The sequence below is a fragment of the Vigna umbellata genome, chromosome 1 (assembly GCF_029865625.1).
Source record: "Vigna umbellata cultivar VRB3 chromosome 1, Vumbellata_1.0, whole genome shotgun sequence".
Lineage (NCBI taxonomy): Eukaryota > Viridiplantae > Streptophyta > Magnoliopsida > Fabales > Fabaceae > Vigna > Vigna umbellata.
Window position 1 is genome coordinate 50,437,986 of NC_142165.1, and position 16,803 is coordinate 50,454,788.

At 34.0% G+C, this 16,803-nt stretch overlaps 1 protein-coding gene across 3 annotated transcripts; it reads right to left on the reverse strand.

The window, feature by feature from the left end:
* Window positions 1–11,730: 11,730 nt before the first annotated feature.
* On the reverse strand, window positions 11,731–15,207 carry LOC124847723 (14-3-3-like protein C). Of its 3 annotated transcripts, none has more exons than XM_047325274.2 (7): window positions 15,040–15,207; window positions 14,525–14,831; window positions 14,356–14,443; window positions 13,569–13,678; window positions 13,299–13,447; window positions 12,098–12,147; window positions 11,731–12,016 (listed from the first exon to the last, which is right to left on the reverse strand). In XM_047325274.2, exons 1-6 carry the CDS (start codon window positions 15,110–15,112, stop codon window positions 12,098–12,100), a joined length of 777 nt encoding a protein of 258 aa, XP_047181230.1. In that variant the 5' UTR covers window positions 15,113–15,207; the 3' UTR covers window positions 11,731–12,016. The 3 variants fall into 3 exon arrangements, with proteins under 3 accessions (XP_047181230.1, XP_047181229.1, XP_047181228.1); XM_047325273.2 differs by having other exon boundaries at window positions 11,731–12,013; window positions 15,040–15,203; XM_047325272.2 differs by having other exon boundaries at window positions 11,731–12,021; window positions 15,040–15,203.
* Between the last annotated feature and the right edge of the window lie 1,596 nt (window positions 15,208–16,803).

A 16,803-nucleotide genomic window follows, 5' to 3' on the forward strand; every position in this document is an offset into this window, starting at 1 on the left:
TCCTCTCTCTTCTTTGAAAATTAAGGAATTTATCCGTCTTTTGTTCACAACTTGGTTTAGATGCCGGCCGAAACGTCCAATCCACGGACTATTCCTACGATATGATAAACCTTTTGAAACACAACTCAAAAATATATATATGCTAGTTATTTGCCTTGCTTCAATTGATATAAATTGTGTGTAATAAAAATAAAATTATTTCATTCATTATAACTTCATTCTATTGTAACATGTCATGTCGATGAAATAATATATATATATAATACAAGTTAACAACTCAAATCAATTACTATTAATTTGTTGATATAAATATTATTTTTTTAAAACTGAAGAAAATATAAAAGTAAGAAAAATTCAAGCATAGAAAAATATATCAATTTATCTCTCCTCTGACTCTTCACTCTCTGTAGTCTATTTCTTTCCATATATTTATTCCTTCTTTTTCACCTATTCGTATTCATATTTGTTTTTAGTATATTCAATTATTATTCCTTAGTAAATAATTTAATAATTTAATCTACTTTAGTATTGAGTCAGAATTATGTGTGTGAACAACTCAGTTAAAGCACACAAAAGTCAAATTATATATGTAAATCACATATCTTTCAATGAACTAAGAAATAAATAAATAAATATAATACTAAAACCTAAAAACAAAGAAAATTAAATATATTGTTCTTATATGTCCTGTTGTGACTACACTCCGCATTCATTTCATGACATGCTTTTTCACACTTATAAGTTTGGACAAATAGTAAAATAATGAATTTATATTTCTCCTTTAGGTTTATAAGGAGAGAAAATAATTCCACGAAAGGAGAGAACTTTGCAGTATATATTTATTCGTGCTAATATTTTTGTGTTTATGACCTTTTATTATATGATGATTTCAATTTTTATTTAATATATATATATATATATATATATATATATATATATTTATTAATAAGGAGGAGAAAAATTACACTAATATTAAGATGCTAAATTTAAATTGTAAAATGTTAATTCATAGTCTAAATAAAATAATAATAATTAACATTATTTTACTATTAAATATATTTGTAACATTTTATTTAGAATATAAGTTTATTAAAATAATATCATTAAAGTTAATTATTGCATTCGATGATTGTTCCTTTGGAGTTCAACTCTTCCTCGTTATTTTAGTTTTAAAAGATATCTCAAAAAGTTAATGAAAGAAGATGTATTTAAATTGTTCTTGGTGATGTCAGACTATTGGATATACTAAAGAAAATAAATATTTGATTTTGAAACTATTTTTCTATTTCCTTTGGTGAGGACTTGAGGGTTACAATTCCCTTGATAAAAAGGATTTGTGTTTGGAATCTCGTTTCGTTCCTATAATCAATGTTAATTATAACATTTCGATTTTTGGGATATCTTGATTACGAGTAAAATTTAAAAAGTTTTAAAATCATCATACCATCACGGAAATCCATTTACATAATACCGAAATTTGTAAAATAAAAACGAAATAAAATAAACCCGATTACATTGTCTCTAACATTTATAGTACAAAAACTTTAAATAACACAAGTCTTATTTTTACTCTTGCGTCTCTATCATGCATCTGGAGCATCTGCAACATCTGCTAACCAAAAGTTATACGATCATCGCAAGACACACACAACCACAAACACAAACAAATATAGGTAAACTACCATAGCACAACCAATAACAATAAAATATGTACATAGTAAGCAAACACAACTTAATAACAAATCAATCATCTACAATGTTATCCTACTAACAGAATCATCTATACACCATGATCATCATCAACATCCTCATCAACTATATCATTACTATACCATCAACGTCATCCTTATCAACATCGTCTCCAAACACATCGTAACTACAAATCATCATCACATGTACCTCAATCAGAACTAATGTCATCATGAATAAAACCATGAGTCTCCACAATATCATAACTCCATATTGAAAAGAATCAGCCACACTCTTGTACCATATCTCAAACCTGTAGCCTCTCCTACAGGTCTGCTCGAGTAGTCCCGCCTACCTGGCTAAGGAACATGTTTCCTGCCACACAAAGACAAAGCAAACATCGTCAACCTCATACAAAGAATGTTCAATACCCGAGCACCCCCTTTTCGCACACAAGTGATAACACTCTAGATTTACATATTTTTCTCTGTTAAAAATCATTTCTTAGATTTCTTTAGTTTTTAATTTCTTAGAATTAGGCTAGTTTTATGTTTTTCTTTTAATACTTTAGAATTGTAAAATTTTAGTTAAAAATAGGTTTTTAGATGTAATTTTTAATCTTCGATAATAATTAGGAAATTAGTATGTTTTTGAAATTCTTTTAATAAAAATGTTTGGTTTTAATTAGGTTTTAATCTCATAATATTTTTTTTCTAACTCTTTTATTATTTTAGGATCTGGTTTGGGCTTGAACAGCCAGCAGAAACACTGGGCCCTGATCCATCTTTGGGCTATTTTGTGGCTGAATCTATTGAACAGCAGGGAGCAACAATTGGGCCAATTCTCCTTTAATGAAACGTTGCGTTTCAGAGGCTGTCATTGGGGTCTCAGATTTGCAAATCATTTTGGCAAAATGAAGAAGTCTTCGTGCATTTGAGTAAAAGAAAAGAACCTTCGAGCTAAGCTAGGGCTCCCATGAGTGAAGAGAGTTGAAGAGAGGAGCACATTACCTGCCCAAAGGAGAAGAGCTTCCTGGATAGCTGACCGGTGAAGATAAAGAGGAGAAGATGATTGGAGCTGACCAGTGAGAAAGAAGAGCTGACCGGAGCTGCCACGTGGAGAGATCGAAGCGTCAGCAAGGTTCTCCATCTCCCATTTTTTTCGTTTTTCCCCTTTCCTTTTCCATCTTTTGTTTTCTTTTGTTTTTCTGACCCTATAAAAAGGGCTTTCACCTTGTAAATACATACTTTACACACTTTGAGATACACTCTCTGTTCATAGTTCTAAGCTTTTTAGGTTAGGGTTCCTTTCCGCTTTCGTAGAAGTAGAGTTCTCGACTTTTGGATTTTGTTGAGACGATCGCGAGGGTGACAGGCCGCGAGAGTCTTGGTGATTTCCGGTAGTTTGTAAAATTTTCTTTTCATGCTAATAAAGTTGAGTCTTGTGTTCTTGTTTTGTTCTTGTTTATGTCTCGATTTTGTTCGTTGTTTTTTTGATTTCTGTACTTGTTATGTGTTGAGAAAATGAATTGGACTCTGATTCTCTGCATTCTGTGATTCCTTTATGGAATTAATTGACTCCACAGTGAGTATTCTTTATCGAGATGTCTTCTCGAGTCGGAGATGAATCCAATGCATAAAGATTGATTCGGTTTTGTATTTCTATTCTGTTTCTTTCTATTTTCCAGTATGTGTGATTTCAATTTCAGTGTTATATTCCTGTTCTTGTGAAAGTGTGCATTGATTGAATAATTGAGTGAGAATTTCCATTTTTAGTTCTGAAATATGAACTCAAAAGACCCCAAGGAGGGCTTACATTTCTCGGAATGTCTTTCTGAAGAGGAATTGAGACTCTTTCATTCAATCTATTGCACATTTGTCTCTGTTCTTTGTTTTTAGTAATTTTGTAAAACTATTTTAGTGTTTGTTAATTTTCTTCATCATTGATTACTTTCCAGATTAGAATAGCCACTTTATCCATGCATCTCATATAGGTTCACATTCAATTGACTCGTAGGATCTGTTTAGCTTTTAATTTCCAAATTTAATTGTTTCTTTCAATACATTACAGTTTTGGTTTTAAATCATTTTAGTTACATTCACTTATCATGTTAGTTTAGATTCTGTTCTGTTATACATAGATTCTATAGTTTAGCTTAGGTTTTATTTTCTTCCATTTTATTTTTTTGATTTCTCTTTTATACAGATTTGATTTCTTTATTTTCTTATTTTCATTGTTTCATTTTTTTTTCCCCACCTTGCTTTAGTAGTTATTAGATAGTAAATAAATACAAGATTTAATTCTACACTTTAAGCTTAATTTTAGCCGAGTCTTTGGATTGATACCTAGGTTGTCCCTATACTTCATTAGTGGGGAAACTTAGTTTGTTCTGATTTTAGGCGACAAAAATCGGTTTAACAACAAGGCCAAAGGGAGTCGTTATCTCGTATCAGACGATCGATAGTCTCAGGCTTTACTAGGTACAACAAGTAGACCTATCTTCCACTCTTATGCTCATCAACCATACACTCAAGTACATCTCAACACTCACACATTGCAACATCACTCAAAGTTCATCATATACATAAGGAAAACAACAATTCTCATTCTCTATCTAACACTATTCACTCGTCATTATCTAAAGTCTCATTCAAAACCCAATGTATCTAATATAAACCCCTCATGAGTTCCGCTCTAACAATAGATTAGAAAATAAATAAATAAATATTAGTCAATAACAGACAAAAAATAATAAACCATTTATTAATCTAATTAATCATTATACCCTCATTAACTTCCTTTTTATTCTTCATAGAACAAAAACAAAGCTCAATCGCAGAATCAAGAACCCTAAAAACGCTACAAACAAGGGGTCTTCTTCTTCACGGCACACCCCCAAATCGTAAGCAAAAAATGCGAGAACAGAAAGCCTCAGAGCAACACACCACTACGAGCCTTGCCGCCATGAAGATGCTGGAAAACGACAACCCTCGCACCGCGGTAACGTCGCTGTTGTGATACCCGTCACCACCAAAGAGGTCGTCGCGCATGAGCCACCAAACATGAGCCCCCTCGCTTCCTTTGGAAAACGCGTCAGAACCAAAGTAATAGAAGGAGAGGAAACAACGCCTCCTTGTTGTGAAACGAAACAAAGCCTAACGATTGGAGAAGAAAAGGTTCTCTGCAAACTGAACCAGAGAAACGAAGAGCACAAAAAACCTCCTCCCTAGTAAAAAAACGCAGAGTCCAAGAAGAAACATAACAAATAAAAGGAAGGAAGCATCCCTCCTTGCGATGCGGCTTGAACAGAGCAAAGGAGAAGGAGAAGACTCTGTGCAACGAAGAACCCAAAGTTGGGTTTTATTCGAGAATTAGAATCTAAGAGTTTCAAACGAAAACTCTGATTAGGCAAAGTAACCCCTTTGGGCTTAGAAAGAACATAAGGGGATTTAATTAGGGGTTAGGAAAAACAAATCAAATTTAGAAATTTAATTAGAACCCTAAAAGATCAGACATTCATTAAAAATGAATTCTAATCCTATTCAATCTCTAATTATAATTAGGAGAAAACCATAATTCCAAAGATGATTCTAAATATAATTAGGCTTAATTTCACATATTCATGAAAAAGAAGAAACCATTATTTAGATGGTCATAAAATAGAGTTCCATGGTTACATATACTTTTAAAAAGCACAAACATCACACCATCTTACAAAACTCTTAAAATTAAGATCAGTAATTAAGGTTAGCTTCCCACATCTTAGTCAATAAGAAAGCTCTAAGAGTGAAGACAAATCAATCACGAACGCACGTTTCTGCTATCTTCTAAAAATATTTTCTCTTCTTTAATCTCTCTGTCTCATTGTGCTCTCTCTTCTTTTTTCTCAATTTTTACGTACCTCTTTCTTTTACGCTTCCTTTCTTTTTATTTCTTGTTCAATAAGTTCTTATTTTATTTTTGAAATTAAAATATTTTATAACTTAAGAGTAACTGTTTAGATAGTGCTACCTTTAAAATCTCAATCAGTTTTATAACGGTTAGATTCCACGTTCTATTTTCTAATTTTCGACTTATAATTTTTACACCTCAATACACAGGAAAAATACACTATTGCCCTTTGGCAAAAATATAACTAAAAAAAATATAACTAAATAAAACAAAGGTTTCTCATAAACCTCTTTCTTTTTAAACCCTTCCTGAAAAATCCTATATCTTAGTTTCTATTTTTTCCAACTTAGAATCTTTCTGCCAGATAATCTTTTATTGTATATAATATGTAGTGAACAAAAAAAAGAAAAAAATGAAATTTTTTGAAACATCGGAAAAAGTAGTCATTTATATGAAAAAAAAGTAGAATTCTTAAGAACTCAAGGGGGATCCACTTGCATTCGTCAAAGAAAGAGTGGATCCCTGTTCAGTTCTTATACTTTCATTTCAAAAACCAAAATAGAATACGATTACTAGAGAGATGAGCCCAATCCGGAATATGAACCATAAAAGAAAATACCAATTAAACCGATCACAGTAATACCAGTTACAGTACCTATTATCCAAAGAGGAATTCTTCCAGTAGTATCGGCCATTTATCCCACTTTTCTCCACATTTAATCACGTATTTGAACTCACTTTCATTCAATTCTAAACACACATCTCTACCAACAAGCCAACACATCACATTGAAAGTATAGAACCTCATAAATTTAACAATCATACAACAACATGTGTTACACTTATATCAACAGAATAAATAAATAACATAGAACTTTATGTTTTATTCAAGACTTGCATACCAACTGAGTTACACAACACCTTGTGAACTCATGCAGATTTTAATAAAATATACTCAAGTCTTATTTATAAGTTCTACATTTTCTCGGTCTTACATTAATGTTGCAACTTCAAGTTCATTAAAATAACATCATTAGGATCAAACATTATATAAAGTATTTTTTGCTTTGGAACTCAAAACTCCATAGTAATTTTATCCTTAAAAAACATCTTAAAAAATTAAAAGAGAAAAATGTATTTAAGTTATTTTAAATCTCAACTCCTGAACGATGTATGACTATTAAATGTATTAAAACATAATTAATTTTTCAACGTAATTCTTGCACTAGTGCAGAACGGGCTATAGACGTCCGTTCTGTGGGCCCTTTGACGTCCGACCTCCAACGGACGTCTATGCGGGTGACGTCTATGTAGACGTCCGTTGTGCCAGGCCGGACGTTTATACAAACGTCCGCTATGTCAGGCCGGACGTCTATATAAACGTCCGCTATGTCAGGCCAGACGTCTATATAGACGTCCATATAGACGTCCGGCACCTCGACCCTTGACGTCTACTTGGCTGTATTGTTAGTGGTAGGGGCTGGGGGGTTGGACGTCCGTTTGTGCACTGCCGGAACGACCTAAGAATGTAGCCCAGAAACAGTCAAAGGGAGGGAAATCGATCGATTTTTAATCCGCCCAAAAACGTAGCCCAGAAACAGTCAAAGAATCCGCCAAAGAACACGCAAGAGACTGCAAAAAAAGTACCGAAAACGATTTTTAATCGGTTCAAATCAAAGGTATTTCATCACAGAGCAATGTAATCGGATTGAAAGTTAATTTAAACGGTCCAAAAAAGAGAAAACGCACCTGGAAAATCAATGGAGCAGACAGCGTTCGCGGGGAGAAGACGAGCGTAACTGCTCGCGGGTTCGCGTTTACAATATTAATACTGTTATAGACGTCCATCCCCTCCCAGGACGGACGTTCAAGTGGCTGACACATGGAGAGTTGAAACGTTCAGTGTTCAGCCTAGTGAACGTCCGCGCCCTCCCAGGACGGACGTCTATAATTTTATAAACGTCCGCGCCCTCCCAAGACGGACGTTCAAGTGGCTGACACATGGGGAGTTGACGTTCAGTGTTCAGCCTAGTGAACGTTCGCGCCCTCCCAGGACGGACGTCTATAATATTATAAACGTCCGCGCCCACCGAGGACGGACGTTCAAGTGGCTGACACATGGGGAGTTGAAACGTTCAGTGTTCAGCCTAGTGAACGTCCGCGCCCTCCCAGGACGGACGTCTATAATATTATAAACGTCTGCGCCCTCCGAGGACGGACGTTCAAGTGGCTGACACATAGGGAGTTGACGTTCAGTGTTCAGCCTAATGAACGTCGCGCCCTCCCAGGACAGACGTCTATAATATTATAAACGTCCGCGCCCTCCCAGGACAGACGTCTATAATATTATAAACGTCCGCGCCCTCCCAGGACGGACGTTCAAGTGGCTGACACATTGGTAGTTGAAACGTTCAGTGTTTAGTCTAGTGAACGTCCGTCCTGGGAGGATGGACGTCTATAAGATTATAAACGTCCGCGCCCTCCGAGGACAGACGTTCAAACGGCTGACACATAGGGAGTTGACGTTCAGTGTTCAGCCTAATGAACGTCCGCGCCCTCCCAGGACGGACGTCTATAATATTATAAACGTCTGCGCCCTCTCAGGACGGACGTTCAAGTGGCTGACACATTGGTAGTTGAAACATTCAGTGTTCAGCCTAGTGAACGTCCGTCCTGGGAGGACGGACGTCTATCATATTATAAACGTTCGCGCCCTCCCAGGATGGACGTTCAAGTGGCTGACATATGGGGAGTTGACGTTCAGTGTTCAGCCTAGTGAACGTCCGCGCCCTCCCAGGACGGACGTCTATATTATTATAAACGTCCGTCTCGCCCCAGGACGGACGTTCTAACGGCTGACCATGGGGACTGAAACGTTCACTTGTTCAGCCTACTAGACGTCCGTCCCCCCCAGACGGACGTTCATAGTATTATAAACGTCCGTCTCGCCCCAGGACGGACGTTTTAAGGGCTGACCAGGGGGACTGAAACGTTCACTTGTTCAGCCTACTAGACGTTCGTCCCCCCCAGACGGACGTTCATAATATTATAAAAGTCCGTCTCGCCCCAGGACGGACGTTCTAAGGGCTGACATGGGAGCCTAGTAGACGTCCGTCCCACTCCCACGGACGTCTATAATATTATAAACGTCCGGCTCGACCAAGGACGGACGTCTCGAGTTTTACTTATTTACGAATATGCCACCTGTCAATTATATACGTTGGGGCTTTTGTGGACGGACGTCTATGGAGGGACGTTAAAAGCCAATTCTGCACTAGTGTTGTAAACTCTTTTTCCCTTAAACCTTTCAAATACTTAACCGTATATATTGAAATATGTAGACTCTTAAGCATGTAATACTTAATCATCCAATCTTAAGCAACGTAATGCTTAATATTGTAGCTAATGATAGATAATTATCATCATAAACTTTAATTAAATGTCAAGTTTTCCTTATAAATTTGGATATTTGTAATTGTTTTTATTTTTTTTATCTATTAAGCATTTAATTTTTTATATTTTTCAATTAAGTTATTGTTATTTAATTCTTTTGTTATCTAGATAATGTGACAACTACATCTTGCTTATTTGTCTCCACTTGTTAAAAAAAGGTTTGATTCTATATAAGATTAATATAAAATTGATAATACACTTAATGCAAAATGACTTTTATTATTTTAGCCAAGAAGTTATTGGATATTAATAGCTAGATCATCATGCTCTTGAATGACTCTTACCTCATTACTTACAATGATTAAGACATTATCCTTATTACCAGAACTGATAGGACCATTCTTATTATCAAACACATTTTTAATGAAAATAAATAAATAAAAATCACTTTTAACTTTTTACATTATATTTATTTCATCACATAATAAGATAAGTAACAAAGATAAACCAACGCAGCAATGTAATAACTATATTATCCAATCAATAAAAAAAAATAAAAAATATCTAAAAGGTTTAAATACTCGTTAGAGATATAACAGATTAAATTAAAAATACACAATTTTTTTATAAACTTAAAAATTAAGTCATATACATACTTTAAGTTGAGTCGATTCATAATACTAAAAATCAGGTCTCTCTTCCATCGTTTTATTGTGCCATGACATTGATGGGAGACAAATATAAAACATACATCAATATAACATTCTTAGAATTTTCCACTTTTAAGAGACAGAACGAATGAATCAAATGAAGAAGCCGATTTTTTTGAAATGTGGTGCAGTGGCCCATCTTTTACATCACATTTTTGTACCCTAAACCAACCTCTCTAGTCATCAACTCTGTAACAATGTCGGCCTCTCATAATTAACTTCATTTTCATTTGAAAAGATGTAACGTGATTTAAAAGGAATGGACCATTGAAATTAAACTCAATAATATTTCACAGATGTAATAACTTAAATCTTCAAGAGATTGTATAATAGAGAAGATTCTCATGACAGATAAGCTAGCCAACATCATGATTAAAGTCATTCCACCTATATTCAAGCATTGTTTAGATTTACTCGTTGTTGCAAGCACCTGTTTAATTAGAATAAAATTAAATGGGTCAATATATATAGAAAATGAATGACAAATTATTTAAGTAATTAAATCCAACTTAGATTTGCAACTTTCGTAATTTCAGTAAATATATTAATGGTTTAATGTTCAATGATCTATGATAAAGTTTAATTTAAATATAGAATGAATATTTTTATTATTTTAAAAAATTATATACACACACACACGCATATATATTATATATTAAGAAATAAATAACCATTTATTTATTTATTTAAAATATTTCACTGTTCATAACTTTTAAATTCTTTGTATTACCTTTTATCTTTCTAAAATAATGTTCATTCTCTTTCTTATTAGAGCATAAAGATTGGAAGGTATCAACAAAAAATTTGATCTGATTTTGTATTGAGTAATTTTTTTTCTCGAATATAAAGTTCTTTGTTTTTATTTTGCTTGCATGTTGGGGTTAAAGTAACCCAAGTCTAATATGATGGGAAACATTAATGTTTGTTCGGCTAGATTTGTAATAATGTTTTTGGTTTTGTGAATTAAACTTTTGAATGATAATAAGTTGTAACTTCTTTAACTGTCATGAGTTTTTGAAATAGTTCTTTGAAAACCACATCAATTACATCAATTTCTGAATTCTTAGATTTATATGGAATTTGAAGGTTTTATAGGAACTGATTTAATGTAAAAATATTCAAATTTCTATAGATTTTTAACTGTAATATTTTGAGCACTGTTTTTGTTGATTTAGATAATAGATTTAGAATATTATCGACAAGGACTATTGGATGGGGAAATTTTTTTATGTAAAATGACTAATAATTCTTAAAAGATAGATATAATTCTTAAGAATGAAATGACAACATAAAACCTATGAAAAGTTTATTAAGATAGAGAGAAAGGTCGTGTTTATAGGGCTTATGTCATTTTAAATTATCTTTCATTGAATCAAATTAAAAGCAGGTTTCTTAACAATGATGTAACATATAATCACAAATTACATTTTTCAAATATGAAACAACTTATGCAAATTGCTTCTAATGGTGGTGTCCTGATTTATAATTTTGATGGATTAAATGAAAATAGACCAACTCCTCTTTTTTAGAACCCATTTCTATGTTTTTTAAAAAGATTAAAAGACCAATTATGTTGAGTTGAGGAATTAAAATAATTTTTAACCGATTTTATATAATTTTTGAATAAAAAGGTTTTACAACAAAAGTGCATCTCTTTCTTTCAGAAAGCAGAAATGGCTATGGTGAAGAATGTCTTTCTACAAGGGTAAAAAGTGCCCATTGAACATTACAACAGGAATTACTGACATTTGAAGTACAATTTATTTCTATAATTTGGTTTACAAAATTACTTTTTTCTTTTTTTCAGTTTTACCTACACTATGTCTTCAGTATTATTGCGAATTTACAGACTGAGTATGATATTAAGCCCCCAATAAAAATAGAAAAAAAAAAGTTAGTAAAAGTATTTGTTGAGATGGCCCATTCAATCATGACCACATTGCAATAGTGTTGGTAAACGGTTAAACTCCGGTCAAACACCAAGAAAATTTTAACCTGAAATCTGATGGAAATCGAACCATAATTCAATTTTCTTGAGGAACAATGATTGGCATAATTTTAAATAAATATTATGTAAACAGATAAAAGAATGCAAGGAAGCATCCTCTTAGAAAGATGAAGTCAACAAAATGAAGCAATTCACTAGATTACAGCGAAACACCATGCAAATCGTCTGCAGTAACAGAAAGCACACGCATAGAATAAAAGGATCACAAAGCTCTATGGTGATTTTCTAGAGACCAACAACATGCTCTATTGCAACATCCTAAATGTAAACTATCACGACAGAGGCTAGCCTTCTCGTATGCACACCAATTCCTAGCCAATACCTGCTTCACTTCATTGCAAAATGTAACTTTGTTAAGGTAAAAGGTAAAACCCTATATCATTTGCTTACACGGTAGACAACCTACCTATGCCTCTTCACCACCAGCAGCTCGGACAGAATCCACCTTTTGTTCTTCTGTTAAAAAAGAATATTTAATTAGCTAGGGAACCATAGATACTAGTGTTGGGTTGGCAGGATCACAGAACAACGAAAGGAAAATAGCTATAAAATCAAAATGAGAAGGAATAGCCAAGTCTAAAAGAACAGAAAAATAAGTATATTTGTCAGTAAATCAACATCAAATATGATAACCAATAGAAGGAATACATTAGTGTAAACAAAGATTGAAAAACAAAACTGGGAAAACATCACCTTACGAAAAATTTAAGTTGCCTCTAGGTTGCAAGAATTTGTGGATTAAGATCACATGGAAGATGAAGTTAAACATTTCTCAAAGCTTTTCAATGAAGTCAACATTTTTTAAATTTGTTGCTTCAAAGCAATTTAACAATAATATCTTGATCAGATTTCCCAAATCGTCCCTAGTTTATTTTCAACTTAGAGTGTTACACTGCGAGGTACAGGCTTTTCTTCTATACTCTGGAGTTCTAATAAACAGGATTATTCAATTATTTGCAAAGGAAAGTATTGACTTTTTTCGGAACAAATCAATTCCAATTATGTACAAGTTATTATCATCTCATTCTTTCAATCTTGTTTGGAGACACAACAAAGTAAGAATCGATATTTACTCAGCTGAAAAATGTAGTGCATTGATAATAACAGGCATAGAGATCCACCAAAAACTTGTGTAGTAAATTTCTCTCCAAATAAGCATAACATCACATAAAAGGAAGTCACAACGACCACAAACGAATAACCATATCAACCATAAATCACGACAGTATCCACTATACCTGAAATGGACTTTCTATATCAAATAAAAAAATAAAATCGGACAAGTTACACTATCACCGTATATTTCAAGAAATTAGTGACCCAATAATATCCCTCCCTCTTTTTACATTACTTTGTCCTTCCTTAATCTATGTAACTACATAAAAAATAGGATATTTGTATTAATGGTCAGGGTATGTGGTGTTACGAATCATAAATAAACAAAGGTTTGCGAAGGGTAAAAAAAAAAGGAGGGGTGTCAGGTGAAATTTTGTTAAACCTCGGAGAATGTGTAATTTACACTAAGAAAAATCATCTATGTAATTTACATTGCAGACAAAGTCTAGCTAACAAAGTGATAGAGAACATTAATTTCCATTAATCACTACCTCCATCTTCAGGGATGTCAGAAGTCCACAAGGTGAGGTTGTCCCTCAGAAGCTGCATAATTAGGGTGCTGTCTTTGTAAGACTCCTCACTCAGAGTATCCAACTCAGAGATTGCTTCATCAAATGCCTGCTTTGCAAGGTGACAAGCCCTGAAATATAAGAGTACAGAGTTAAACTTGTTAAACAGGCAAACTTAGACACATAGTATATTAACAAGGAGGGGAGCCAATAAACAATAATACTCAGGACAATAAAATATAAAAACAATACCTTTCAGGAGAGTTCAAAATTTCATAATAAAAGACAGAAAAGTTCAAAGCCAGACCCAGTCGGATAGGATGCGTAGGAGGTAACTCAGCCTCTGCAGTAGTGGAAGCTGTCTGAAATAATTAAGAATTGTTCAGATCAACATGAAAGGCCGAAATATACTTTGGCAAGTTAGCAGCCAAATTCATATCAGTGATGCCTACATCTAAATAAATGTTACAGTGCCACACTAGTAAAGCTGATAAAAAGTCACAAGACAGAAACTTGGTATGATGAAATTATGCCTGAAAAACAAACACTAACCTACTGTATCCATACTCCCTCGCTCCCTCATTTAATTTTTCCCTCATTACCGTGTATACTACAACCTTGATGATAAAGAACCACTAGAATCACTATTTCAATATTCACATGGCCAATGACTATGGCAAACAATCCATCAACATAAGCATACATATTAACATTAGTGTCGACAGTATTCCAATCATATGATTTATATTACAATAATAGATGGTTGACTAGACAATTACCTTGAGGGAATTTTTTAAAAAAGTCAATGACTCATTGACATCATCAGATTAGCAAAAGGAAAAACCAATAAGCAAGACTTGCAAGTTAACAATAAAGGAATGCAAAACATATCGTTTCTCCTCTCTGCCCTTGGTTACTGGAGACATGCTAAGAAGCAAAGCAACCAACAGCATACATCATGAATCACCAGGCATCAAAGATCAAGACATTTTAAAATTGTAACCACAACAGATGCAAGAGGTCGAAAATACAAGCATACCTGATACGCTTTCATGGAATGATCAGCAGCCTCTTTTCTCTCTTCACCGGACTTGAACTCCGCGAGATACCGGTAATAGTCACCCTTCCTGCAGCCAACAACAGAGACATGAACACACATGAAACTCTAAATCCACAGTGAGAGACAAAAAAGATAAGTCAGCACTCACATTTTGTAGAAAAAGACACTAGGTTCACCAGTAGTGCTAGAGGGGATAAGGTGCTCATCAATAACAGTCATGATATCACTGCAGATATTGGACAACTCAGACTCCACCTTCTGCCTATACTCCTTTATCCGCTTCACACTCACATCGTTCCCTTTCGCCTCTTCCTTCTGCTCAATCGACGAAAGAATCCTCCACGAAGCCCTACGAGCACCCACCACGTTCTTGTACCCTACCGACAAAAGGTTCCGCTCCTCAACCGTCAGTTCCACGTTTAGCTTCGCCACATTCTTCATTGCATCCACCATTTCTACCACATCAAACACTCTAAATCTCAGAATTCGTCTCCACGAAATTCAAATTCAAAACAAATTCAAATTAAACCAGAAAAAGTGATTTCCAAATTAAACATCTAGGTCAGCACAGTAGTGACTCTCAAATCTCAACGCAGAAAAATCGGTAGAAAAAAAAAACCGACAGCGTGGAAGCATTTAAAAGAATGGATTACTACAAACTACCTTCATAGCGTTCGGCTTGTTCGGCGAGCTTGGCAACGTAGACGAAGTTATCGCGTTCCTTGGTGGAGGCCATGGAGGATCTGCAACTTTCTCTCTCCTCTCACTTTCTCTCTCTAGAAAATTGTGTGTGTTGTGTTGTGAGTGTTTGCAAGTTGATGAGCGCAGGGTTAGTTGTGGAGAGACAGGGCACGACGGCACGGGTTGGTCGTGGGCGATCACGATTCCGCACGCGTATCAGGGAGAGTGTTTGTCACGCGTTTGTGTTCATGCAAAGAGTGGGGAGGCTGTGATGGTGACGGGAGAGGTAGGCGCGTGGGATTGGGAGGGAGGCAAATTGATTGGCGTTTGGTGGGCATTGAAATTTCAAATTCACTTTTTTTGTCTTTTTGAAAATGAGGGGTTGTTGTTCACACGGAAACATTAAAAATTAATACTATATTTCTGTGTATGATGGAATTCTTCATTGGATCATGATATTTTAACAACTATTTTTAACAACTTTTTGACAATAGAACACTTGTCACCATTTTATTAGTTTGCTTGAATTTATTTTTAAAATAATATTTAAAACGGATCAATCATAAGTCATCACGTTGTCAAAAAATTGTCAAAAAAAAGTTGTCAAAATAACTTTTTCCTTCTTCATTTCGGTCCAGTTCCTCCTTCTTCACCCTTCGATATAATCTAACGCTCAGGATGAATTGATGTATTAATTTCAACTGTACAGTCGGTTACATAATGGTACCTCTAATATTTGAATGAACTAATATGATACTGATTAAAAAAATGATTTTTCAACTAAGCGATAAATAAATTGATTCAATCATTGACGAGTTGGTGTATGTTTAGTCTAAAATAAATCGAAAATATATACAAAGTGCACAAATCCAACTCAGCACACATTGAAGTATTTTGATTTATATGATAATTAGTATGGTCAAATATAACTCGAACCAATGCGTGTGTAGACTTCTAGAACGACTCTTGTGTGATTTGGCTTTGTTAGGCACTAGCAATATTGTTTTGAACAACATAATATTATGTTGGATTATCCTTTTTGGTTTTCAAACATAGTTTCAAAATTAATTAGACATCTAATTAATATTTAATGAAGATGATAAATTACTGAGATTACTTTTTGGCTTGACAAGAAGACAAGACCAGTTTTATAATGATTTAAATTAATATTATTTTTTCTGAATTATTCATTGAAGGTGGAGACAACATTCATAATCTTATTCTATCTTATAGTTTCCATACAAGAATATTTTTTTCAACTTCTTCTAAAACCGTCATAAGACAGCAGGGATCACCATAAAACTATTGTCATCTGACTTCAAACTTTGGAAGTTAACAGTGTTTACATTTCTCAAATGTGGATTGTCGAGCAAGAATATTATTTATCTTTTCTATATCATGCTATTAATTTAATAAGGATTAATGTCATCTCAAAATTTGTAAGTATTTTAAAAATAAAAAGAATAGAAAGACAGATAAAATAAATTAAAATAGTAACCAGAAGTATGTAAATATCAAACTTAACACCATGCATATTTCACTGATGTAGAAAAGACCTTTAATGTCATATCTTAAACGTTTGACCACCAAATGTCCAATATAAAAAATGATTGTGGTATTTTCGTAAATAAGATAACTATTTAGATGTCGACTATGGAGACCCCAACGCCTAAATACGCAAGAAAAAAAAATTTAGACGTCGGTCCTAACATTGGATGCCAAATTGGTTTCAAAAGTCACTTTTTG

Bases quoted from the DNA above. Each gene is read 5' to 3' on its own strand.
- LOC124847723 (XM_047325274.2), bottom strand. From the start codon at position 15,112: ATGGCCTCCACCAAGGAACGCGATAACTTCGTCTACGTTGCCAAGCTC. The intron at 14,832-15,039 runs GTAGTTTGTAGT...TTGATGTGGTAG, and splicing joins ACAAGCCGAACGCTATGAAG to AAATGGTGGATGCAATGAAG. The intron at 14,444-14,524 runs GTGAGTGCTGAC...TGTTGGCTGCAG, and splicing joins AGTGTCTTTTTCTACAAAAT to GAAGGGTGACTATTACCGGT.